We start from the raw sequence: 27,921 nt of genomic DNA, 5'->3' as shown, positions 1-27,921 counted from the left end.
CAGTGGTCCTTATCCTTCTGTTCTTATCAGTGAGCTAGATAAATATAGGTTTCACTAGATTTTTAAATAGCAGCAGGCTTAGGCACAAGCCTAAAAAAGAGTTCAGAATACACCCGAGGGTTGCTACTTTGAAACTAAATGCAAATACAGGCAATCCTCAACGTTTGACACAATTGAGCCCAACATTTCTATTGCTCAGTGAAGCAGTTGTTACAGTGAGTTGTGCCCCATTTTATGAGCTTTCTTTCTGCAGTTGTTAAGCGAATCACTGCAGTTATTAAGTTATGACACAGCTGTGAAGCGAATCTGGTTTCTTCATTGACTTTGCTTGTCAGAAAGCCACAAAAGGTGATTCACATGACCCAGAGACACTGCAACCGTCATAAATATGAGACAGTTGCCAAACGGCTTAATTTTGATCATGTGACCATGAAGATGCTGCAGTGCCCGTGGTCATAAGTGTGAAAAAGAGTAATAAGTCACTGTTTTCAGTGTTGTAACTTTGAATGGTCACTAAATGAACTGTTGTAAGTTGAGGACTATCAGTACAAGCTTTTTAAAATGTTTGGAGTTGGTTGGATTCATTATCCTTTGATATTAAGAATATCAACCCTCATTCCTTTTTCATTCCCTTCATTTGTTTGGAATGGTAATGGCCCCAGTGTATAGTTTGAAGATCCATGATAAGTTAACTTTGTTGAATGCTGTCAATCTTGTCTAAAAGAAAAGAGAAAAAAAAATTACAGAGAACTATAACCAAGTGAATGCCAGCCTCCAAAACAAAAGATCTGGTAACCCTTTTTTATTTATTCCATTAATTTCAAAAATGTAAATATAGCTAATTTAATTAGATTGGGTTTGAAACGTGCAAATTGTTGCAATTAATTGTATACATGGTCTTTTCTCCATAACGCAAACTATTTAGAAAGTACTATTTATCTTAGAAGTACTTGCCAGAGGGAGCCAAAAGCTCATTTTAAAAGGTTGGATTTGACTATAGCACAGTGCACAAAATAGAAATCTATTGCATGTGATTCTTGACAGGTTTTTTCCCATTGGTGGAAGCATTTGGAATTTTGAATAACATGAAAGACATGATAGGCACTGATTTCTAAACATGCTGCTTTGCCATTTCTCTTACCATGCCACAAATACCTATATTTTTTAAAAAAATCTCAAAGCAAAAAAATAAGTAAAAATAAGTAAATTACTCTAGAATATGAATCAAGTAGAAATGGGGTCTGAGCCCCAATGCAAACATCTGAATTAATTTTTAACTTCCTGTTAATTAGCCTTATAAAAATACACGGTTTCATCAAAACCCAAATAGAGTAAATGCTTTCTCTCCTTCTCTCCCGGTTTCCTAGTCCCATTTGTTCCCCTGTCTCACTGTCATCTAAATCTTGCTCCTTTTTAAGGCACCCTCGATGCTAGCAGGCTTTTCCTTCCCTCTGCCTCCCAGCTGGCCAGGAGAACTTAAAAGCAAGAGTGTGCCTCCAGCCACTCCTAGCCTTTATTTCTGAAGAATTTCTCTGAGTCCCATGGGAGCCAGAGGCATTCTGTGGAATAAAGATGGCAGACAGCATGGAGGGTTAGCTCATTACTTTGAAGTCTTCCCTCACATAAAATAAATTGCGGATAATACCAAAGTACTTTGTAGACAGAACAGAAGGTGCCTGTGGATATCATGTTGCTTTATCCCCTCACAGGCATAAGCCTGCTCACATAATACAAAATTTACATTCAAGAGTTCCCCCTCCCCTTTTTTTGTATAATTTAGTGAAAAAAACAGTTTCAAGATGAAGGGACAAGAAAAGACAGCAGCAAATCTTTCTCTTAGCAATCAGTTTAGGCTGTTATGTTGCAATGCATTTTTGATGGACTTCCATTATACATACTTGTTATTTGTACAGTGCATAATAATACAGAATGGAGGAGATCTGAAGCTCTCTTGTGCTATTGACTAAACGTTTTGGCATCAGAAGAAGTTGAAGCTGTACCGCAGTGTTAATAGTTTTAAGTTAACTCTTGGCATTACTTTAAAACAATTATGCAAGATCTATCACAAGTACTCCTCTTATCTTATCTGAATTGCCATTCATCCTGTAAATGATTTAAACATACACTATTCCATTATTGTCTAAGAGAGATAGAAGAGGATTCTGTTAAATATTTGTACTGTGAGTTATTTTAGTTGCTTTGAGCCAGTTTAGAAGTTTTTCACTTTACAGGTTTTGCTTTAACGTATCGTAAGTTCCCAAATTAATCACATTGTATTTGCTGACTAGTCTGTTCTGCATAGTTGAATGGAAAATGGATAATAGATTCGCAGTATTCACAGGTTTAAATCATATTTGCAAAATAAATGCCATTCATTGCAAACAACAATTAATCTTGGGATCTCTTGTTATAGATGCATTTCAGTTTGGCACCTAAGTTTTAAAGCACAGGAAGCTGTTTTATAGTCTCAGTAAATTAGTCCCACAGGCCTAATGCTGTCCTTTAGAAGAAGCAATAAACATGAACTTGCAGGAGTTTTTATATTATTTTTTCTGTGTCAGCAAAGTAATATTATATGTCTTATTCTAACCAATACAATTATTGGCCTGCCAGGGCTGCTGTAGGAAAAAACTCGTGAGAGGGGGAAGAAGGGGGAGACTTATTATATGTGTAACTGTCATGAAGGAACTTAAGAAATCCATGAATGGTACAAGCACACTTTCTTATATTTTGTTTCCTTGTAATTCTGGAAAAACACATTGCATTTTTTTTTAATATTGTTTCAGGGTTTACAAGATGAGATTGAAAGTTACTGCAATCAGGTTCATTCTGCAGAAGAAAAGCTGCAACAGAAAGATCTGGAGACACAGGAACAGGTATAATTCTTTTGCTGAGAGATTTCTGCTTTTTAGAGAAAGGACAATAAAAAGCACACTTGCATGCACCTATATACGAAAATAATCTCTTACTTGATAATATAGTAGACATTTTGCTGATTTTTGTAGGATTTATATTTTATTTTTATTACTAAGAAAGGTGTCTGTATCCAGCACTAGTGCCCCCTTTTTCTGTTTATCTTTTCAGCTGTTGAATGAGGCACTGTATTGTAAATGAAAATACTATTTTTATATTTATAAAGATAGTATAAATTATTTATTTATTTAGTTAGTTATTCCCGGGTATTTATTTAGGCCAAGAGTAGGCAACCTTGGCTCTTTTATGACTCGTGGACTTAGACTCCCAGAATTCCTGAGCCTGCATGACTGGCTCATGAATTCTGGGAATTGAAGTCCACGAGTCATAAAAGAACTAAGGTTGCCTACCCCTGATTTAGGCTATTAATTTATCAATCTTTTTGGCAAGCTATACTTTCTGAGTGAAATTTATGAAAGGAGATTGATTTATATTTGGTGTATACAGTACTTGATTTCACATGTCCTGAGTCTCATGCTATACATTTATTTTTAAAATAAATAATTGTGGGAACATATATTAAACTATGGGTCAGCATGACAAAGATGAGCAGTTCTAAGCTCATTTGCAGATTCACTTGCTGTCCCTTCTTTCTTGCCTGAGAAATTCTAGTTGGGATATCTGGGGTTGCTCAAACCGAGATTAGTTCACAAATTAGAATTTTAAAATGTTTAAATGAGTGAAATTATGGCCTTCTGGTTGAGATCTATCTGCCAGTAGAAGTGACAGTATGATGGGAATTCTTTTCTGCATCTCTCTGCACAGTTCTAAAATCAAAGGATTTCCCAGCCTCCTGGATTAGATGTGCATGGTGTACATACAATGCATGATGGGAAGAAAAGGTTTGCTCTGTTGTAGAAGCAGTTGTTTGTATGTCTTTAGATATTAATGCAAAGTGGAAATAAAAGCTTTAAACTTCTAGTATACTCACGTAGTAGTTTATATTTTCACTGATATCTCTTTTTTTCTTTTAGTCATATTCCTGATCTTTGCCTTAGGGTAGGGTTTCCCAACCTTGGGAATTTCCAGGAATGTGGACTTTAACCCCCAGAATTCCACAGCCCACACAGCTAACATGACCTTTGGTGAGAATTCTGGGAGTGGAAGTCCACATCCTTGAAATTCCCAAGGTTGGGAAACACTGCCTTGTGGGATTATTTAAAATCTTAATTCCTTTTATTCTTAATTATCTGTAATAATAGTTATCTCCTTTTTATAAGAAGGAATTTGTGGTGAGAGTTTATACACAGCAAACAAATACAGGTAGTTCTCACTTAAGAATGGAATTAGGGACAAGAAATTCTATCACTAAGTAACTGAGTTGTAAAGTGCAACATGACATGATGTACTGCTTAGCAACAGTACTGCTGGCACTTCCAGTTGCTGTTAAGCAAATTGTTGCGGGTCATTTGCAAGGACTTCACATGGTTGCCATTTGAGACTTCCTATCAGCTTCCTCAGTCACTTTGCAAATGGTGGTCACATGACCATGGGTTGCTGCAATGTTGTAATTGAATTACATTACTAAGCATCTGGGTCATGATCACATGATCATGGAGAAGATACGAGGTCCAGTCATATCCATTATTCATCTGGCACCATCATAACTTTAAATGATCATTAAAAAGTGGTTGTTAAGCACAGGCCACATGTAATTGTGATGTTTGTGAATTAAACCCAACTTTTGCAACACATTTGTTGACTATATGTCCATTATCCATCCCTTGGTGGAGAGACTTCATGATATTCATGCATTTTAAAGGAAAAAGGTGCTGCATGAACATCAATGGATTTCTTTGTTACTCAACATTTAATTTTGTTGCTTGTTAAGAATACTATTGAAACATTTCTGGAAAGGAAAAAAAGTTAGCATCACTAATATACTTTATTTATTCAATTTGTTGTTATGCCTAAATAATTTTCTCTATGCTTGTCTTAGAACAGTGGTTCTCAACCTGTGGGTCGGGACCCCATTTGGGGTCGAACGACCATTTCACGGGGGTCGCCAAACAAGGCTGTCTGCCATTTTTCCCCTTTTCTTTGGCCACGCCCCTGGCACCCGGTGATGTATAAGTGGTTGGGGGTCACCACAACATGGGGAAGTGTATTATGGGGTTGCGGCATTAGAAAGGTTGAGAACCACTGTCTTAGAAGAAAATAGGAATATAGATCAACAACTCAGAGAATTTCCTTCTACTATATAGTGGCTTTTATCGCATATCCATATTTATATGCATCTTGAAGGGGGAAAAAGTATATAAATATTTTAAATTCTGCATTTTCTTTTATAAGTTACTTTACTATAATTTATTGTAAAATAGCATTATTTATGTTTGTCTATGATTTTAATAGATTAGTACTTCATATTCAATATTTCAGTTCTAAGTCAAATATTTAGTGTACTCAAAATAGAAAAGGAACAGTAAAATATGGAAAAGAAATTCTGCTTGAATATCTGGTACTCTCTGATGCCCCACTTGAATTTCACATTCATTTACATGCATATTATTAGGAGAATTATTTAATGTAATTTTAATTCAATTCACAGCTAATATCTGGATTATATATGTAGCGGTATGATGTGAACATGAATTGACAGAATCCTAGGAAGGATTACATTTTTAATATTCCCATATATTTTTTAAAAAATAATAAATTAACAATTTCACTTCTATAATAACAAAGTGACCGAAAAAATTAAGAACCCAATGAAGGATAACCAGTCGATACACATTTTATTTCGTGTCAGCTAATTAATATTTATACTTTAAAAGTAGTATTCATAGCAAGGCTGAAAGGTACAGTATCAGTCCAAGTCCACCTAGGCAGATTTGTTTTGGGTTTTTTTGCATTTAATTTGAATGACTAAAGAATGTATTTTAGAACTAATATTTTGGACAAGAAGATGTTTGTATAACAAACTCTGAACTATTAGAGGGTGAATAAGTAAAGTCATGCTATGCTTCTTTGTGAAGTTTTATGTCTACCGTATCAGCTTGAAGTGTACACATGCTTTTCACAGTTAAAGCTTTGAATCCAAATTTGCATTCATGTATTCAGACATGCAATCATATAGAAGACACTATCTTCATAATTCCAGATCCCGTCAAAACTCCCATCTTACCAGGATCAACTGATTTATTGATTCTTGCTCAACCCATCACTACCATTAGGCAACTGTCTAGTACTCCTGATTCATATTGAACAGAGATACATTAGTGTTACCATGTCCCAAACTTGTAGATCAGGGGTGTCAAACTGCCGGCTTGCAAGCCGGACGCGTCACGCGGAAGCTACGCCCACTCCATTGCCGGCAATGGCAAAACTGTCCCAATACATTGCGCGACATCACGTGATGTTGCGAGTTTGACATGTCTGTGTAGATAGCAGTAGGAGAAAGGAAAGAACAGAATTCAGTGAAATAAATAAGTTGAACAGGAATTACCCATAGCTATTTTTGGTAGCAAGCCTGCAGCTAGAAACAGAGTTATTGCAATGCAATGCTGCCTTTTTACTTCTCAGGCCATAGAGCTATCCCATCAAGATTTCATGCTTAAGGGACTAGATGCTGCTGAACAATCCAAGAGGAAGAACAAATGTGACCAAATCTGTTTCAGTTTTGTATCCAAACCTGAAACCAGATTCAAATCAGTCAACACAAGCAGCTTCCTCCAAATGCATCTGTAGCTAACTAGCCATTTCCCAAGAAAGAGATGTCTGTAATTGGGTAGGTTACTTTGTAAAATTCTTCAGGGACAGCTTCCTCATGAAAAGTCAAATTACACCATTTATTCCATAATGAGACATTAATTACTACCTAGAAAATCCACCTCTATCCCACTATATGTTTGTCATCTATGAAATAGAATACTGTAGCTTAAAAAAAAAAGGCCCCATATAGAAAAAAGTGACTTAGTAACGCACTTAGCCAAATATTCACTTGTACTAATACAGGTAGTCCTTGACTTATGACCACAGTTGGAACCGTAATTTTGGTTGTAAGTTGTTGGCAGTTGTAGGTTGAGGCACAATGTGACCAGACTCAGTTTTATGATGTTTGTTAAATGAGTTACTATGGTATTCAGTAAACCATGTGGTCATAAGTATGAAAGCATTTTATCCAAGTTTTATGCTGGAAAATTGCAAACAGTAATGCAGAATGTGATCCCATGACCACAGGTTGTCAATGTGCACACGGTGGCAAGTGCCCAAAATGCAGTTATATGACTGTGGGAATGGTGTGGCAGTCATAACTTTGAGGACGAGTCATAAGCAACTTTTTTTCACATCCATCGTAACTTTGAACAGTCATTAAGCGATTGGTGATAAGTTGAGGACTATCTGTACTGTTCTCAGTATTTCTTTTTTCCAAGTCTGATTAGGCCTAGGAGAATTAAAAAAATGTTTTGCATGCTTTTATCTGAAGCAATTAATTATTTAGTGTTAATTATTCTGCAAAGTAAAATGTGAATGGGCCACCTCAAAATGTTAGCTTCCATTCATTGTTGATCCTTATCCACGCTAGCTACAAATACATCTGCAGAATCCAGTAATGGTAATAAAAAAAACCTATTTGGGACTTTTTTCTACTTCTATAAGATACTATTGTATTGAGACCACATTTTAGAAAGGTTCAAAAATTGCTTTGGCATAGTTACAAAAGGCAGTTTCATGGGCTTTTACAAGTCTGCATCAAGTAAAAAAAAAAGCTTATTTAAATGCTTGCTGTTTTTCATTAAAAGGAAAGTCTTGTGTTTTGATTCTATAACAACAACAAACAAATGAATGAGACATGAAAAAAACTGTGGTTTTAATTAAAAGCACAAGACTGTTTCTTATTATTTCTTATTGGGTGGTATCTTAGTTCTCCATGTTTGCCTTGTTTTTAGATGAGAACTGTCTCTAAGTTTATGCTCATATCTAACATTCACTAGAGAGCAAGCTACATGCTACTTTGCAGCCATGTCCAATGAAGTCCTGATGTGTGCATTCTTAATAGCAGCGGTGCAGTTACAGTGTTAGTGTAGGAGGAAAGAGTTAATTCAGGTTCAGTCTAGTTCAGACTGCTTATCTAGAGACTGAATGGGGTTTTTAGATAGGAATCTTGCTTAGCCCTACTGAATAACATTTTATATTAAAGCACGGATTTTCTGTACATGACCTGCATATTTAGTCATAGCTTTTCACCACAACTTTTTAAACCTGGAACCTGCAGATCATCCTGATTTTTAATTTGTAAGGAGTCAGTAACAGTAACAAAAAACTGGGCCCAGACGAAGTTGTCATCTTTTCAAACTCAGTCTTAGCTTGGAATGATTTTATGGCTAAGATCTCAAGAATTATTTGATTTTGCATTACTCTTGATAATTCATTCACATACAGACTCACATGGAATCAAAGAACAGTGAAGCTCTCTGTAGTAAAAATGGAATAGTTCATTTCTATCCCAGTTTTGCCTGATTAGAGATGCATAGTAGAGTGAATCATGGAGCCCAGTATTACTCTACTAATAGCTACATGGAACTCACCAGTGAAATCTTTGTAGACAAAATAAAAGTTTTTCTGGTGAAAAACAAGAACTATTTAGTTTCAGGGTGAAACAATTTAAAACGAACACTGAAATTAAAACAATCTGTATCTAGGAATTAGAAATACTGGTTCGAGGCAAGCTCCACAGAGATTAGGGCAAGTTTCAGTGAAAAAAAGTCCAGCTTGAATATATGTACATCCTTTTACAGTTTCTTCTCAAGTTGTCTCAGGTCATTTCACTGAGAACAACAAGCCAAGCTGTCTTATCATTAAGAAAAGGAGAACTAAGCCCACAAGAGAATAACTCATCGTTTGGGAATATTATTAAGAAAGGAGGGATACATTTCAGTAGCATTTTCTAAGCTTTTAATACTACTTTTGAAGTAAATAAACTAAAAAGCAAGAAAAGTCTACATTTCTGAGATTATTTAGAAATAAAATTCATTAAATTAAACTTTACTAATTTGTTAAATTAACATTCACTGATGAATGTTAATTCACTGATGAATGTTACCTGGTTCAGTAATCAATGTTATCTGGTTCTGCAAACAAAACAACCAAGCTCAGAGAGCACCAAGACCTCCACAACATTAATTAAAAAGATGACATTCCTATTTCATTCCAAAGTGCAAAATGAAAACAGAAATCTTAATTGCAAGACAACAATGATTCAATGGCACATTTAGTTTGCCAGTTGAGTGTTTATTATTCCAGCTTGCTCAAGTTGATTTTTTTAATAAATGTTGGATGTTTACAATGTTCAGCTTAACTTTTTTTGTTTTTAAGCCAGTTAAATAAATTTGTTCTAAGATAACTATGATGCATCATTTGAAAATTTTGCTTGCTAAACAACTTACATTACAATATCTTAAACTCAAAAAAAATTTAATTATCTGCAGTTTATGGACAGAAACAAACTCTTTAGAATTAATATAAAATATACTGTTGATGTCTAATCTTAGGAGTTTAAGTACTAGATATCAAATGCCATGAAAATATATTTTCTTGATTCATAGAGATACCGTGCTGATAATCAGCATTCTTAAACATTCTTGGCTGTATCAAAATCATTTAATTTCTCTGTCCTGCTATAGCATCTCACAGCATTCCAGCTGTTCCAATGATCTTCAGGAACAACTATGTTTGTGTGTGGATGGTTTGGGGGTGGTGGTAGGGAGAGGAAAGTGGAAACATAATAAGGAAAGTGTGATTATTCTCTATATTGGCCATACTATCTTAGATTTTTAGATTGTGATTGAATCATTCCCATAGGCACCTTTAGAATGATTAGCTACTCATTAGTTGCTGATATTGTTTAACTAGAGCCTCACAGTTTGCAGAAGTAGACAAATTGCCTATGATTATTTTGATGAATAATGGTTTCGATATAATTAATTTCTAAGTAGACAGCATTGTTTAAATGAATTCTTTAAATTTATATAAGATAACATAACAATTTGTATAAAATAAACTCACATATTTGTGAAAAGGTTCTTATAAAATATTCATTGATTCATGGGTCACAATATATAACAATAGGCATTCATATTTACCATAGGATCAATCAGAATAGAGCTGGAAGGGACCTTGAAGATCTTCTAGTCCAGTGGTTCTCAACCTGTGGGTCGGGACCCCATTTGGGGTCGAACGACCATTTCACGGGGGTCGCCAAACAAGGCTGTCTGCCATTTCCCCCCCCTTTTCTTTGGCCATGCCCCTGGCACCCAGTGATGTATAAGTGGTTGGGGGTCACCACAACATGGGGAACTGTATTATGGGGTCGCGGCATTAGAAAGGTTGAGAACCACTGTTCTAGTCCAACCCTCTGCTCAAGCACAAGATCCTATAACCTTTCAGATAGGTGGCTATCCAGTCTTTTCTTAAAAACCTCCAGTGATGAAGCACCCACAACTTCTGAAGGCAAGCTCTTCCACTGGTTAATTGTCCTCATTGTTAGGAAGTTTCAGGTTGCTTCTCTCCTTGATTAATTTCCATCCATTGTTTCTTGTCTTGCCTTCTGATGCTTTCAGTTTTTATTTTTAAAATCCAGTATCTAGAAGGAATGTAGACTTGAAATGTGTCCATGTTAAAGGTCAGCTGACTACTAACAACCAAAATTAAGAACAAATTTTAGTCCCTATGAAAAAGGCAATCCTATTCTAGTTCTAACTACAAGACTTCAACAAGAAAACGATTTTGTTTTCTGTTTGGAAAAACAGAATTTCACACACAACAGCTTCCATTATCTCTAGCTAATATGGGATTACCAAGAATCATAACTTAAAATGCAAAAGACAGAATTTTAAACTATGACTCTGGAGGTAGGCTTTGAAAGTATACTATTTTCTTGCCAATTCCCCTTGGCAATCTTTGCTTTTTAGATACTCAGAAATATTCAGAATCACATATTTTGACATTTGGAAAGAGAATAATGATCCTGTATCATTCAGTCAAAATACTTATATAATTATGTTTTTGTTACATTAGCAATGCTGTCATCATCTTCAGTCATCTAAGCTGAAGGATTTGATCATTGATCTCCAAGTTTACTGTATATTAAAAAAAAATGCCAGCACAAAATAGTCATACTATTGCACTCAGTTGCTATTGCACTGAATTGCTAAGAGGAGCCATGTTTCTATTTGTCTTGAACTGTAACAATGTAGAGCTTTAAATCTACCTACTCACCTGAAAGCCTCAATCATCTTTGCATCTTCAGGTAGACAACATCAGGTTTTGCAAGGGTCACTTTAGCCAATTGATTACTACTGTGAATTATAATTCAACCAAAAACATTTAGATTAACTTAAAAATATTTGTCTTCCTTGTACCCATTTCCCGAATTGTTTCTTTTGTACTAGAGATATTAGGTTCTGAATAGAGATTTTTTTTTCATGGCATTTAGACAGTCATAGGTGAGACTATTGTAGCTTGTATAACTTTCTTAAATCCTTTAAAAAGCTGCAAACTCTCCTAGTATTTTTTTCAGCAAGGCTATTCCAACATGTCATACAGAGAAAGAGAGGCAAAGATTCTTCTTCTAGTTCAGGCATGTCAAACTACCGGCCCATGCATCACGCCAAAACTGCGCGCCCCTCCATTGCCGGCAATGGGAAAAAAGTTGCGATACATCGCGCAACGTCACGTGACATAGCGAGTTTGACTTGCCTGTTCTAGTTAACTGGCTGTTAAACCACTACCAGAAAGCTTCATTAGGATAGGGAGGTTCTCTGTAATGTTTAACATACAAACTAAAGCCTATTCCCATCTGGATAAAAGGAGATCTGTTTTAGATGTAGTTCATAGTTATTACTCCAGATTATAACTATGAAAAAACATTTGATCAAGGACAAGACAGAATGTATTTTATTAGCCTTTCTTGGGAAAGTTCCCATCCTTTTTTAGCTGGACAGTTTCTTTCATGTAGAAACATGGGATTATGCTTTAGCTTTATAAAAATGCAATGTAATGTTATTTATTGCAATAAATAACATTTGCACCAAACCTTTGCACCTTAATGATCAAATTAAGTGGTACTAAAACGGAAGTGTTTTCACAGGATGAAGTTCAAGTGATGACACTACTTCATATATGTTCTCTCAATAATTCTTAAAACAACCTTATAAGACCAATATGTAAATGGAAGGAAGCTGAGTTTAAAAGAAAACAGAGGCTCACTTAGCAGGTTTGTAGCAGTGATTGCTATTTGCCAGCACAGCTTTAAATACTATACGTCGGTGGTGGCGAACTTATGGCACGGGTGCCAGAGGCGGCACTCAGACCCCTCTCTATGGGCACGCGCGCCGTCGCCCCAGTCCTAGCTGGGTTTCATAAAGCCTTTTCACTTTAGGTCTCCGCCGCTGTGTGAAAAAAAAAAAGATTCAATCAATCAATTTCAACTTCTTGTGGGAAAAAAAATCTTACAAAGTTGGAATTGATTGATTGAACTTTTTAGTCCCACCCTGTCTGCCATTACCACCGCAGCCAGGCCCAGCCAATGGGCCACACCCACCTGGCACCCGATGATGCATATGTGGGTTTGGAGTTGCAGTTTGGGCACTCGGTCTCTAAAAGGTTCACCATCACTGCTATGCGTGAACATAATAGAATAGTGGAACATGAGAAAATATGAAGTGAAGACTGCTAATTTTGCTAGAGCTTTTTTCTGTTCTTTTATTGAGAACAGAAGAATGACTATTATTAGGAAAAGACACGAAGGTTATGACCCAAAAGAACAGCCAAGTGAGGAAGGTCTTGGGTACAAAGAAGTTGACATTGAAGCATTACTTGGTAATCACACTCTGACTTAGAAATGTACAAAGGTGAACACATAGCTGCAATGGCAGAGACAAGAATGTTGAAATCATATGAGCAGCTAGAAAGGAAGTGGAAAGGAGGATAAGGGAGATAGAAACGGCAGGTAAACAAAGTTGAAAGGCACCAAAATAACCTTGGTTCTGGAAGAGTGAATATTTGATAAGAATATTAAATGATTATGCCAATGTTCCAACAGTTATGAAACATTCTACAATTTCAGTTATTTATATTATCCCCATAATGGAATGACACACTGAAAATGAACTTTTCTTTTACAGCGCTCAGTAAATCATCTCTGAGTGTCTGATAGCATAAAACAATTGAAGGATTTGGCTCTTTTCAGATGACAGAAATGCTTCTAACAGTTTAGGGTTGGGGCTGCCAGATTCAGAGCTATTTAGCAAGGCTAATATTAGATAAGTACAACATAAAAATGCAAAAAAAAATAGTACTGTTAGATGAAATGGCTTAAAGCCATCTCTTTCCTGATAGCTCTTTATTCACATAGTACTTTAGTTAATGCTGACTTTCTTAATCCTTGGCACAAATACCCAAAGCCTTGTGCATATAACTTACAGAGCGAGTAAAACTTTCCTGCTACTATTATTTCAAATTGTGTATATGATTTGCATAGTGACTACCTGTGTTTTAAGATCAATTCATTATCAAAATATATCTAAAGTAGCGGGATGCTGAATAGGTAATCTGAAAAACCAGGAACCTTTTTCCATATATCACTAAAATAAACCCTGCAATGCAGGGTGCAAATAGCATGCTAGTCCCTGGTTAGCCATTTCATAAACAGACAAGATGCCACTATTGTGGCTATTTGCAGACTAAATGAGTTTTTTTTATTGCTGAAGAACCATGAAACAGAATCAGAAAAGGAGAAAAAAAATAAGGTTTCTGCCTTGCTACAATGCATAACAAACAGTTCAAATTTAACTTAGGAAGCTGGAGGCTAAAACATATGAAGAACAGTTGCAGGAATTAGGTATGTTTAGTCTAATGAAAAGAAGGGCTAAGAATGATATAATAGCAGTCTCCCAATATATTTAAAGGACTGCCACAAAGAAGAAGGGGGTCGACCTACTGTTCAAAGCACCTGAAGGCAGAACATGGACCAATGCATGGAAACTAATCATGGAGAGGACCAACGTAGAACTAAGGAAAAAATTCCTGATAGCAAGAACTATTAACCAGTGGCAGGGCTTGCTTCTAGCAGTTGTGGGTGCTCCAACACCACAAGTTTTTCATAATAGATTGGATAGCACCAAAACACTCAAAGAGTTTTCTGAGGTTTTTGCGGGTGTTTGTATGTAGGTCTTTGGTTATTTGGGTTTTCTCCCGCATAAAATTGGAAGTGTCTTGGCAAGACACTTCCAATTTTACGCGGGAGAAAACCCGAATAACCAAAGACCTACTTACTACATACATACATACATATACACATACACATGTACGTATATGCCTGTACACACACACACACACACACACACACACACACATATATACATACATACATACATACATACATACATACATACATACATACATCTCATAAAGGTAAAAAAGGATATATGCAGTGTTATCTTCATTTTAGATGTCCAAAGGGTCTGTCTCTCTCTCCTCTCTCTCTCTCTCTCTCCTCTCTCTCTCTCTCTCTCCCTCCCTCTCTCCCTCTTTCTCCCTTTCCTCTCCCCCTCTTTCTCTCCCTCCCTCTCTCCCTCTCTCTCTCTCTCTCCCTCTCTCTGATCTTCTGCTCACCTGCCAAGCTGGCTTCAAGCTGTTCTCCAACAAACTGACACACATTCTTATTGGACTAGCTCAGGGGTAGGCAACCTTGGCTCTTTTATGACTCATGGACTTCAACTCCCAGAATTCCTGAGTCAGCCTAGCTGGGCTAGCTAGCTCTCTCCTGCCCTTCCTGCTTCCTGCAGAGATGCAGCAAAGGGAGGAACCCTGCCCAATAAGCTTGTTAGCTCGTCGGAACAAGGTGAGGCTACTCTCTTTTTTACACACATACATACACACACACACACAGAGAGAGAGAGAGAGAGAGAGAGAGAGAAGCACAAGTGCCTCTCTCTCTCTCTCTCTCTCTCTCTGCAAATGGCAGAGGAGGCTGGGAGCTGCATGAGAAGGCTCAAAGAGCCGCATGCAGCTCCGGAGCCACAAGTTGCTGACCTGTGGGATAGCTGCTTGTCTGAAATGATATAAGGTCTCCTGCTTGAGCAGGGGGTTGGACTAGATGACTTCCAAGGTCCTTTCCAACTCCGTTATTCTCCATATTTAGAGCAACATAGGTTTAAGTTATAGACTTCATTAGTCAATGATTGATTGAACAGCTTTTTTTTCCCTTAATCATATATTAGTTGGGATCAGGTGTTGCTTGTTTTGTCTTTGGAAAGATAACAACTGTACTTTGTGGTACATTTATTTTATATTGAGAACTAAGATACCACATTATAATAAAACGGAGAAGAAAGGCAATGAATGGTCAGAAGCTTACAAAATATCCCTGCTGCTATTAGGTTAACTGATTGAAGTAACATGGGATTGAAATCCTGGGTCTAAAGCAGTAGTTAGTTAAGCATGTGACATACGTCTGAAGCAGCATTGTAGTTTCTGTACATGTGAGCCTGTTACTGCTTTCCTGTTTGCCTTATATGCTCACATTTTGTTGTTGTTGTTAATTGCGAAGTCGTGTCCGACCCATCGCGACCCCATGGACAATGTTCCTCCAGGTCTTCCTGTCCTCTACCATCTTCTGGAATCCATTTAAGTTCACACCTACTGCTTCAGTGATTCCATCCAGCCATCTCATTCTCTGTCATCCCTTTCTTCTATTGCCCTCAATCTTTCCCAGCATTAGGCCCTTCTCCAGTGAGTCCTTCCTTCTCATTAGGTGGCCAAAGTATTTGAGTTTCAACTTCAGGATCTATGCCCACATAGTAGATGCATTTTATTGTTAGGAAAAAAACTTTGCTGTCAATTACTTACAGCTTAAGTGGAATGGTGGTACTGAATGTTATTGCAATAGTTTCTTTTGCAGGTCTGCAAACAATAGAAAGTACAGATGATAGGAAAAGGCAGTTGTGTATACTTTGCACAAAAATGTTGCTAATGCTTTTATGGTTGTTCACATTGTAAATGCGTATATCACTAGCATAACATTGGAATGTTTGGGTTGATTTGTTGTATATATGTTGCACATCCCCATGGCCTGTTGAATTTTGTCTCCCAATGACCATCTAAATAACAGTTTTCCTCCTTTGCAATGTCTAGCAAATACAGTACAGTTTTGGTTTGGTTTTGCTTTTCTTTTAATGGAAGAATTAAACAGACAAGTATGCTGCAAAACACAAGTTGCCTACTATTTAAACTTTATATGTAGTAGTATGGGTAGTCATACATCCTGTTTGTAGTAATACATACTGAAAAATTGATCAAGAAAATTACTTTAACTTTAAGAAAATGTTTAAAATACCCATTTCTTATGGTTATTCTTAAATCTTTTAAAACAAAATAAAATAATCCCTGTGGAATTTTTTTTTTCTGTAGGTTGGGTAGCCTATAGAACTTATGTTTGAATCCTACGATTCAAAAGAAGGAAAGCAGTCACAAGGGCATTGGTTTCTTTAATGCAGGGGTCCCCAACCCCTGGTCCGTGGACCAGTACCAGGCCACGGCATACCAGCAACCGGGTCGCACAAACAAACAAAGTCCCATCTGTGGGGTGCAGGCAGTACATGAAACCACGCCCCCTCCGGTCCGTGGAAAAACCTCCCTCCACGTAACCAATCCCTGGTGCCCAAAAGGTTGGGGACCTCTGCTTTAATGTTGTGTTCCAACAAGGGGCAGTGAATTTGGGGTTATATCATTCTGAGCTCAAAACAGAATATTTCCTTTTTTTTTTTTTTTGCATATCCCTAGCAGAGGCAGAAAGACCCTTAATGACACAGAGTAACTACTGATTAACAAACAGTTGCTGCAGTCCTTCCTCTTCAAGTAAAGGTTGTAAGGAGAAAAGAGCTGGGTAATCCAGTTTAGGAACTCAGTTAATAGATATAGAAGTAATGGGAGCTTTGTCTTTCTTTACTTCAAACTAGTATATACCCTTGCTTTCAGTTTGTAAACATGGGCAGTTAATGAAAATTAAAGTTAATAAATACTGGTTTTGAAATTGCATCCCTATTTTAATAAGAGCAGGGTGTGGCTAATTTAGCCCTGAATATATTGTAGAATATATATGAAAAAAGCTAACAAAAAACATGTATCTATTATTTTTAACTTCTATAATCAAGAGACTCTTGTCAGTTTACAGTTTTGACAATAACATAATAATGTTAGGTGCAAACAACCAGACCTACACATGTAGAGTTCATACTAGCTACTTTATTGCTGTACACCTATTTCATAGGAATCTCCCCAGACTGGCAGCTTTCATTATTCAGATGTTACCACCTACTACCATAATATTTGTCAAAGATTAGAAACATGAACTATTACAATTTTGGTTCTATCTACTTCCACAAAAGTAGGCCCCATCCAGCCAAATAAGGTTACAAGAATTATGTACACTTCAGTAAGGTATCTTTAATTCTAGTCTTGTGGTAAATATAGAATTTTTAAAAAATCAAGAGGAATTTCCAATGCTCATTTATACTGATTTAATTTAAGTGGATTATCTTTGAATTTTTTGGATAGCTTTTTCCCAGGTTTCTTACCTTCTTGGTTGAATTGCTACTATCAACAGGCCCCTTTTCTAATTTTTTTGATTATTGGTTGTTGTTGTTAATTGCGAAGTCGTGTTCAACCCATCGCGACCCCATGGACAACGTTCCTCCAGGTCTTCCTGTCCTCTATCATCTTCTGGAGTCCATTTAAATTCACACCTACTGCTTCAGTGACTCCATCCAGCCATCTCATTCTCTGTTGTCCCCTTCTTCTATTGCCCTCAATCTTTCCCAGTGAATCCTTCCTTCTCATTAGGTGGCCAAAGTACTTGAGTTTCAACTTCAGGATCTGGCCTTCTAAAGAGCAGTCGGGGTTGCTCTCTTCTAGGACTGACCGGTTTGAATGCCTTGCAGTCCAAGGGACTCGCAGGAGTCTTCTCCAGCACCATAGTTCAAAGGCCTCAATTCTTTGGCGCTCAGCCTTTCTTATGGTCCAACTTTCACAGCCATACATTGCAACTGGGAAAACCATGGCCTGGACTATACGCACTTTTGTTGGCAGGGTGATGTCTCTGCTTTTTAGTATGCTGTCTAGATTTGCCATAGCTTTCCTCCCCAGGAGCAAGCGTCTTTTAATTTCTTGGCTGCAGTCCCCATCTGAGGTGATCTTGGAGCCCAGAAAAATAAAATCTGTCACTACCTCCATTTCTTCCCCATCTATTTGCCAGGAATTGAGAGGGCCGGATGCCATGATTTTGGTTTTCTTAATGTTGAGTTTCAAGCCAACTTTTGCACTCTCCTTCTTCACCCGCATCAAGAGGCTCTTTAGTTCCTCTTCACTTTCTGCCATTAGAGTGGTATCATCTGCATATCTTAGGTTGTTGATATTTCTCCCGGCAATCTTAATTCCAACTTTTGATTCATCTAGCCCTGCCTTTCTCATGATGTGCTCTGCATATAAGTTAAATAGGCAGGGCGACAGTATACAGTCTTGCCGGACTCCTTTTCCAATTTTGAACCAATCAGTGGTTCCGTGTTCGGTTCTCACTGTTGCTTCTTGACCCGCATATAGGTTTCTCAAGAGACAAATGAGATGGTCTGGTACTCCCATCTCTTTAAGAACTTTTCTAATTTTTTTGATTATTTATATCTAAACTTCTTTGCATTACTTTCCCAGCCTCCTAGTCATCTCTCACAGTATTCTGCATAGAGGTAAAGGAGATGCAAAATAAATTATGTAGTTTCTTTATTAGGAATCTGTTGTTTATATGACCAGTTAATTTATTTCATTGGTTTATTTACATTGTTTTAAAGTAAACAATTCAATAACCAGTGACTCATTCCCATTTTTTGGTTTCTGATAATCTGCCGTTGTAAGGAATTCCCTGCTTACTAGAGTTGTGGATAGTGTGGGAAACCTCATGGTTATACAATAGAAATAAATTTAATATTTTGCCTATTGTTAATGAGCTATCTATAGAAATGTCTTAAAATCTGGTTTTGCATTTTGCTGAGTTTCTGTTAAATATTTGGAGATAATTACTCTCAGGAAAATATCCTCTGATAAGTGGCTGAATATGCATATGAGGATGAGGTAGACAATTATAAAAATGAGTATTACCTCATTAACAATATCTATTTTAAGAGGAGTATGTGTGTTAATTTGCCTTTCGTACTTTTAACAATTTGATAATTTGATGGTTATACTTTTATGGAACTTTCAATTTGCTTAGTTTTCCCTTTCATAGTGAGGATTTTCATATGAAAATGGGGCTACTAATTTTCCTTATTTTCAGTTGTATCACTGTGTTTATTTGATAACCTCTGATTGGAATGAAAATGATATTGTGGGCCAAGTTGGAGAGCTACAACTAGGCATATTAAAAGTCTTATCAAGTGCTTGGATATTGAAGAAACTCTGTACTGAAAGCAAGTCATACTTAGTCAATGCTGAAATTAAACTTTAATTCCTCCTTCTTGAAAAACTGATCTCTTGGATTTCTGGAGGAAGAAATGATGGACTGAAGCCAGCAACTGCTGCAAAGAATGAAGAGCTGGTGAGAAGAACAGTTCTTTAAACTGTTAGGTAAGAAGAGGATGGGAGATCATCCCCAAATGCTCCAAGCAATTGCACTACTGACGAGATCTCAAGACAATGGTCTTCAGCAGGCTGGGAGCACCAAAAGTCAAGGGACTAATCATCTTCCTCAAACTGTGGTTAGCACCTTTTAAAAGGAAACTGGGTTCACATACTTCCTTTTCTGATCACTTTTGGAAATTGCTTGTTGATTACTTTCAGCTATTTTCAGGAAACTTTGGATCGAGTTTTCCCTCTTATGAAAGAAGTTTTAAATACAAGTTTAAGGATTTTAAAAGATTTCTTTTGGATTAAACAGCAAAAGGATGATTAGAACTTTGATCTTGGAAAGTAATAAATGGATTAAGGTCCAGATGGATTTGAAATAAGATTCTGGAATTAATTATAGGAACTCTTCCCGTGGGAAAATGCTTTTGTTTTGAATTCTCTTTAAAAAAAAAATGATAGGATGAGACCTTGAAGGTTCAGTATTAGAGAGAACCAGAAGAAAATAAAAGATTACAATTACAATTAAAGGAGAAGAATACTTAAATTTGACTTTCTAATACAGATTGAAGGGAAATATTTTAACATTGGACAGATTGAAGGGTATTTTTGAACCATAGACCCAGAAGTTACCATAGTTTTAAGAGTGTGTGCCACTAGAGATAGATCATGTTTTAACTATGTTACAAAAGAGGAGCAAGTTTTATCTGAGAAGATTGTGACTGATCTGAAAGTGAATTTTAAAAGGCATACTACAAGGATGATATGGAAAAAATGTTAGACTTGACATACAAAAGAAACCTGTTGATGTCTTAATAATTAAAAGGGACATACAAATAACAGCAAGAAAGTGATCTGGATAAAGTTTCTAGAGTTGTTAACTCTTTGAAGAATTCTGTGAGAAGGGGCAAAGTTCTAGGACAGTATTTGATGGGACTAAAGATCAAGATTGTTAAAAATAAAAGGAAGGAACAGAAAATTTATTTGACCAAGGTTTAAAATAGATATGTTCTTATCTCTGCTAACACTTAATAGACTTTTGCTGATCAAGACTGAAGCAGTGAGGCTTTTAAAGATTTATTTATAGATTAGAGATGGGATAAGGAAAGAAAGATCATTTGTTGAATTTGAAGAAAATGTTAAGTTACTAAAATTGCTTATATTTGTAATGAAGGGGAAGTTATTTCTTTACATACATCTTTTTCTTTACTATATATTTTTTTCTTTTTTCCTTTTCTGTACTTTCTATTTTTTCTTTTTCTATTTTTCCTTTGTATTAGTTTTCAGCTTTTTAATTATAACATTTAATAAAAGTATTATTCTTTTTTAAAAAGCTGGCAAATCTAAGGCATCAATGCACACTTTTCCCGGAGAAGGTCACTTCTGTTTTAAGCAGTATATGAGAGGCCACACTCCCCAAATGTGGATGTAGCAAGAGAAAGCCTAAACTTGCTTGAGTTCATTTATACTTAGAATTAATTAAAAAGAAATATAGCATTTAAAAAGCTTTTTTTTTTCCCTTGGAACATTGATATTGAAACTGGATTGTGATCCATATATCTTCCTCAATAATTGGTGTAATAACCTTCAGAACCAATCTTCTGGAGTACAAGAAATAATAATCTTGTTAGAAAAAGATCCCTTACTCCTGGATTTTTTCAGTCTCCAAGCATTGTCAAAGTCAATGTATGCATATACTGAAAACAAAATTCTTGAAAGTTTTTCTCCTTTTTTCCCTTGAGATGACTTGTCTAAAAGTATATCTAGCACCCAACAATGTCCATTACCATTACTCTAGTAATGTTTGGAAAAATCTTTTGTAAAATTTATTCTTATTTGAAGCTCAGTTGGATTGCCAAAGTTGAACTTTTCTTTTTTTTCTTAATTTCAAAATTAAATTTATTCCTCCTTTATCTTTTAATTGTTCTAATACCTCCCGAGGTGATTGGTTTAAAATAAATTGCTATTCCAATTTTCTTTGTCTTTTCTGTTGCAAAATGTTTCTGTTCTTTTTTTCTGTTCTAGCGAGTTATGATCTTATTTTATATGCATTTCTTGTAAACAAAATCGATTTTATTATTTATGTTTTTAATTTTTTTAAAAAAAACCTGGGCATTTAGTTTATTTTCGTTAAATGAAATTAATGTTGTTTTGCCCGTTTCAATTCTAATTTAATGCTGCTGCCCTAGCTAATTTCCCCTCTTCTTCATCCAAAGTGTATTTTCCAGTGCCAGAAAGTTCTTTGTCTGCAGAATCCTGAGCAGTTACTCTTTCATGTAGGCAGGAAGCCTCTGTAATTGTCTTTATGATTATTCATTTTGTTTCCTGTAAGAAATGTGAATTCTTTCCTTTTTCTTAGCATTCTGGGGAGAGATCTTGAAACATTTGAATACGTTTCTCTTCTATAATCAAAGGTTTCTCAGTCTGTTGCTTTAAAATAGCATTTCTTGTTCTCATTTGTAGGAATCTGACAAGCATATCTGGAGGCATTTTTTTCTTTTGTGCAAATGTAGAGTTTATGTTTAAAAATATCTGGAAAGCCTCCATCTATTTTTAAATAGTCTTGGGTAGTTATTTTGAAATGGACTTCAAGTTCTACCTTTCCAGAATCTTCAGGTACCTCTGAATTTTAGATTGTGTATTAACCTAAACATTTGTAATCTCACTTGTTTTTTTAAATCTGCTTTCATTTCTTCCATCATGTGCAGAACCTGCTGCTATGTACCTTGGAGCTTTTCATTCAGCTCTTTCATTTGTGCTATTAGTTTTTAATTGAACTGATTTAATATATAGGAATCTGATTCTTCTTCCTTCCATCATCCTTGCCTTTTCTCCCTCTGCTTCAGCATTGTTTTTTGTTTTTCTTTCCTTCTTTATAAGTAATGAAAAATGATTCTATACAGCAGTGGTTCTCAACCTGTGGGTCGGGACCCCATTTGGGGTCGAACGACCATTTTACGGGGGTCGCCAAACAAGGCTGTCCGCCATTTTTTCCCCTTTTCTTTGGCCATGCCCCTGGCACATGGTGATGTATAAGTGGTTGGGGGTCACGACAACATGGGGAACTGTATTATGGGGTCGCGGCATTAGAAAAGTTGAGAACCACTGCTATACAGTGTGTTAATTGTAATTCTATAGCCAGTTTCTTGTGTTACTCCCTGATTTTCTATTTTACAAGTTCCATTCCAAAAACATTTCATATACCTCTCATCCTTCTTCCCTTTTACCACCAATTCCTATATCAAATGTTGGTTATAAAATGTTTACCACAACATTAGCTCAACGCAGATGAACTGCATTTCCAAAATCACATGTCTAGATCAAACAGGTTACATTTCAAAGAGGAAGATTAATGACAACATCAGGTTTGTAATAACTGCATTAGAATACATTAATAACAAGAAAAAGGAGGTGACAGGAATATCTTTAGATGCGGAGAAAGCCTTTGACAATTTGAATTGCATTTCTACTACATGTCCTTGACAAAATGAACCCAGGAGAAGAATTCACAACTTGAGTGAAGAGCATACATCAACAGCAATGATCAAGTGGAGGAAGGCAGATGACAAGGGTGTCTCCTGTATTGCATAAAATTTTTCTAGAAGTTCTGGCAGGCAAGATCTGAAAGGACAAATAACTTAGATCAAAATTCAAGAAAGGAATATAAAATAAAATGGTATGCAGATTATGTAGTTCTAACAATGATGCAATCATTAAGCTCTGCAAGGCAGTTGATGTCAAGAATTTTAAAAAGTTGGCCACTTTTCTCTATACAGAGTCAGTGAAAAGAAAGCAAAGATAATAACTTATAAAGAAAAAAACTTGGTGAAGGAAGAGCCTAGCTGTGACCCAGTGAATTTGTCAAGATGTAATAAAGACATTTTTTAAAACAATTATAAAAAATATGGAAAGAAATAAAATAAGATCCTGAAAGGTGCAAAAAGTTAATACTTTCTTAGCTGGGACTTTTTGCAACAATAAAATTAATATATTATCTAAATTGAACTTTTTATTTTAAATGGCACCAATTCCTATTTCAAAATATGCAAGATTGGGAAAGAACAATTTTTTAATCAATGAACCTCAGATGAATTAAATTATAGAATGTGTCCAAAATCTAGAACCCATAACTGTGGAATTGAAATTTGGTAAAGATATGGCCTCTTCAGCACCACCTTGCCTCCTGATTATGCTTTCCAGAAACCCATAGGTTGCATGGCAGATGGGCAGTTTGGAAGAGCGTATCCCCCCACATATAATATAGGCTTGTGTTGTTTCCCTTCCACTGGCGACCCTCGGGAGACCCTGGTGAAGCCTCCTCCTTAACCAATGCACAGAATTGCCTACCATTTTGCTGGGAAGAGGAGAAAAAGGGGAGTGGTACACATAAAACTTAAGATTCAAACATTTCAGGTCATGATTTCACAACACTTGTAATAGATAGAAATTTTATAGTATAGGATCTCCTAAGCACAAACATACAATGTACCAGCTACTAATTGATAGGTCATGAAAATTATGTTAGTTATGATGATTATAGAACCTATGTTTCATTTTTTAACAATACAAATGATGTGAGGAAAGAATATGTTGTACTTAATCATCTCTGTGATTTCAGGACAAGAGAACATTTATTTTTTCTCTGCAGAACCATTATGTTTTGTCAGCAGATCTTTCCAGCATATCAGTTCCTAAGCAAATCAAAGCCACTTTTACTCTGACTGAATTTCAAACATGTTTCATAATTTATGCTCTTTTAATCTTTAAAATCTGATTGTAAAAACAAAAATCACATTGTTGGTATAAAATTTATTGTGTTGCCATTTTCATTATTTATATAAAAAACATCTTTTCTTTTCTCTCCAAAATGACAGCTGTTGCCAGCTTGGAACATTAAGATATTATTAAGGAAATAAAGATGCAGTTAGTACCAAATCTCAAATTTGTTTCCGATTTATTTCAGTCTGCTGAAATAAATTTTAAAAGCAGTATAATAGACTTATTCTTGATAATCTGCTTCAGTTGCTGAGCTGCTTTCCCTTAGCAAGAGGACCTTTAGTTCATCAGCAGAATCCTAGGGAAGGAATGGAGGATCCTTTAGGCTGGCAAACTCATCCAGCAGCAAGTATTTTCTAACCACAGTTTTGCAATGTTGTTGAGTGAAGACTTTTATTTCTGTCCAATTTACATAATCCCATAAAGTCTGCTGTATGCAGTATGTTATTTCTTAAGGTTTGTTTTGCTGCTGCTTTTTGGCAGTTACGATTTTATATAAAACTCTAAGTGTTTAACCACAAACAAGGGATTTTCCAGGTGGGTGATCCATGTTTAGAATAAAAATATCAGAAAACACAAGACGCTGAAATCATTTTTTCTAGAGACAATATATGTATTTAGAAAAATTACACAGAATAAGATGGGACTATGCCCATTCTGAAAACAGCCAGTGAGTTGCTGTACATCAAATGCAGATGTTCTCTAACACAGTTCCTAAGTTAGACAACCCAGGTTTTTATAAATAGAAATAGAATATATGTGTGTATATATATCTATATCTGAGAGAGAGAGAGAGAGAGAGAGAGAGAGAGAGAGAGAGAGAGAGAGAGAGAGAGAGACCTAGTTTTTTAGGTCCATTGGTCCTTTTTGTAGTTGACTACTATCTTTTGGAACAAAAATTAATAGAAATACAATTTACTATTGTATTTCCCCCAGTCTTATTTTGGGGGAAATACAATAGTAAATGTGTCCGTCTGGCTGACGATCTTAACTGGGGCTTATTTTTCGGGTGGGGCTTATATTACGAGCATCCTGAAAAATCTTGCTAGGGTTTATTTTCCGGTTGTGTCTTATTTTCGGGGAAACACTGTATTTGGGAGGAAAGGTTATTTGATTTTGGTTGGTGGTCTGCTTTCAATAAAAAGGACACTTCAGTCCAATAATTCTCTGCCACCTACAATATAAGTAGACACACTCTTCAGAGAGTTGTACTACCTATTAAATGATTTCTTGACGTTGTTAAAATGTGTATGCTGTCAATTTATTCTGACTCTCCGCATCTTACACCAAGATAAAACACAATAAAATATCACTTACTATAAGAGGCAATCTAGCTTCTGGAGAGGGAGACTCTTCCAAAACATAACCCCAATAATTAAAGAGCAGTGCTTTGTTAGCCTCAAGCTTTTTTGCTTTCTGGAAATAACCCCCCCCCCCCAGAAGAACTTCCTTGGCTGGGCTTGTGCAACTCTTTGAGTAGATGGTCTTGGAATTATCTTGGTGCCAAACTATATAATGTTTATCAGTCAAATTTAGTACTTCGAACTGCATGCATAAACCTATTGTTAATTAATGAAAAATAGGTTTAATGTAATGATAGTAACTAGTGCTAGTCAACAGGCAAGCGACTGCATTGTCTACTGACTGTATTTTATGAATTGTCTTCAAAGATAGCTGCATATAGAGGTAAAAGTAAAGGGTTAGGGCCAATCATGGCCAATTCTAGGGTGCGGTGATCATCTTGTTAGCGTGTTAGTTGTCAGAAGACAACTTACCCCAGACCCTTCCCCAAGGCACATGGAACATTGTTACCTTCCCATAAAGTGGTACCTATTTATCTATTTGTATTTGCATTCTTTTGAACTGCTAGATGCGTATGAGTTGGTAACAGTAGCTCACTCCATTGCGCAGCGCTTGGGTCTGGAACCCGGGCTGTCAGCTTTCTAACTGACAAGCTCAGTGTCTTTTAAGTACTAAGCCATCATGCCCGTGCGCCTCTACCACGTAGAGGTAATCCTCTCTTAACAATCCTACTTGGGAGTGGTAACTCCATTGCTAAGCAAAATAGTCATTAAGTGAAACATCATGACTACCTTACTTAGTGATGGCAGTCCCCTTTGCGGTAGTGAAGCAAGGCATCACATAGCTGTGACTTGTGACCTCCTACCAATCTCTCCATTGACTTTGCTTGTTGAACATCAGCTGTGAAAGTCATAAAAGCAATTACCATCAGAGATTTTTTTTAAAAATCCTACTGCAGATACTGTTTAGGGCTTAATTTATAGCATTGCTTTGACACTAGTGAAATTGTGATAATAGAATGTGTCTCATGGAATGGAATGGAATGGAATTCTTTATTGTCCAAGTGTGATTGGACTTTGTCTCCAGTGCATAAGCTCACAGTGTACATATAAACAGCAAGTAATAGGTCATAGATCATAACTCGTCATTACAATTATTAATCATGTTATAAACATTCGTTAAATCACAAGATAATAATAGGAAAAGATAGTAGGAATGGTGAGAAGATGAGAAAAGATGAGATATGAGACAGTGCTGTGGGAATTAAGTGTTCAGCAGAGTGATATGATAGCATGGGGAAAAATTATCTTTGTGTCTAGTTGCTTTGACATGCAATGCTCTATAGCAGCATCCTGAAGGAGAAATTGAAATAGGATGTGAAGGGTCTGTAGATATTTTCTCAGCCCTCTTTCTGGTTCGTGCAGTAAGATGAGCCAGAAAGTATACCCATATAAGTATAAAAGTATACAGTATATTCATCATCACATATATGCAGTGTGTGCCCCTGATCCACAAGGATTTTTTTTTTTTTGTATATATATCACTGAAATAAGAGGACTGGTCTTCAAGATCATTGTTTTTATTAAACATAATTCAAAGAAAAAATGAGATCAATGCAGTTGTTCTAAGACTACCAATTGGTAGCATGCTATAAATCTTATTACTTGCAATGAATTAATTAGGCAATTTTAGATGAGAACACCTTGAGTTTCCTAGTTGCAAAACTTCATCATCACCATCACAATATATTTTACAAAGGAGTCCTATGTTTATAAGACTTATGGACTTCAGTTCCCAGAATTCCCTAGCCAGCATGGAGTTTGGTGGGCTTAGAAATGTACGGTAGATAATGATGGCCATATTGGTACAAGTTAACATTTCAGTGTACATGAGAACATTATATAAGAAACATTTCCCGAATTCTTATAGGTTCTTATAAGTTCATTATCCTTGGCATTTAGCATTCTTGCTAAAATTACAACTTAATTTTATGCACGTTTATTCTGAAAGAAGTTCCAGAGTACGGTGGACCTTGGTTTCAGGTTACTGTGCTTAGAGTTGCAGTTTTAATCTGTCCCATTATAATCCTTATTTCTTTTATTAGGGAAGGTGCACAAGACAAACTATAGTTTTCTGCCCATCAGAGTGAGAATTTAAATTTTAATGCTCCCAGAATAATGGTCAGAGGAAAAATGACTGTATATTTCATCTTAAGCTTTCTTTTATTTCTTTGCATGTGAATTTTGCCTGCTATAATATAAT

General features: G+C 36.1%; 1 protein-coding gene across 10 annotated transcripts in view; it reads left to right on the top strand.

Annotated features, from left to right (window-relative positions):
* CEP112 (centrosomal protein 112) overlaps positions 1-27,921 on the top strand; it is a 312,867-nt gene that overhangs the window by 232,549 nt on the left and 52,397 nt on the right. For 9 of the 10 annotated variants that reach the window (XR_005554525.1, XR_005554526.1, XR_005554524.1 and 6 more), the window contains one exon: positions 2,787-2,876. Coding sequence is in view for 6 of the 10 variants with exons in the window: in XM_039325516.1 (XP_039181450.1) it covers positions 2,787-2,876 (90 nt within the window). In the remaining 4 variants the exon portion in view is untranslated. Of the gene's footprint in view, positions 1-2,786; positions 2,877-3,738; positions 3,816-27,921 lie in introns of all 10 variants that reach the window. The other variant, XR_005554527.1, reaches the window with a different exon arrangement.

Source organism: Crotalus tigris, unplaced genomic scaffold, assembly GCF_016545835.1.
Source record: "Crotalus tigris isolate CLP2741 ecotype Arizona unplaced genomic scaffold, ASM1654583v1 scf7180000024337.5909745, whole genome shotgun sequence".
In the NCBI taxonomy this organism is placed as follows: Eukaryota; Metazoa; Chordata; class Lepidosauria; order Squamata; family Viperidae; genus Crotalus; species Crotalus tigris.
The sequence above is the reverse complement of the archived record's forward strand: the minus strand, read 5'-3'. Positions and strand labels throughout refer to the sequence as shown.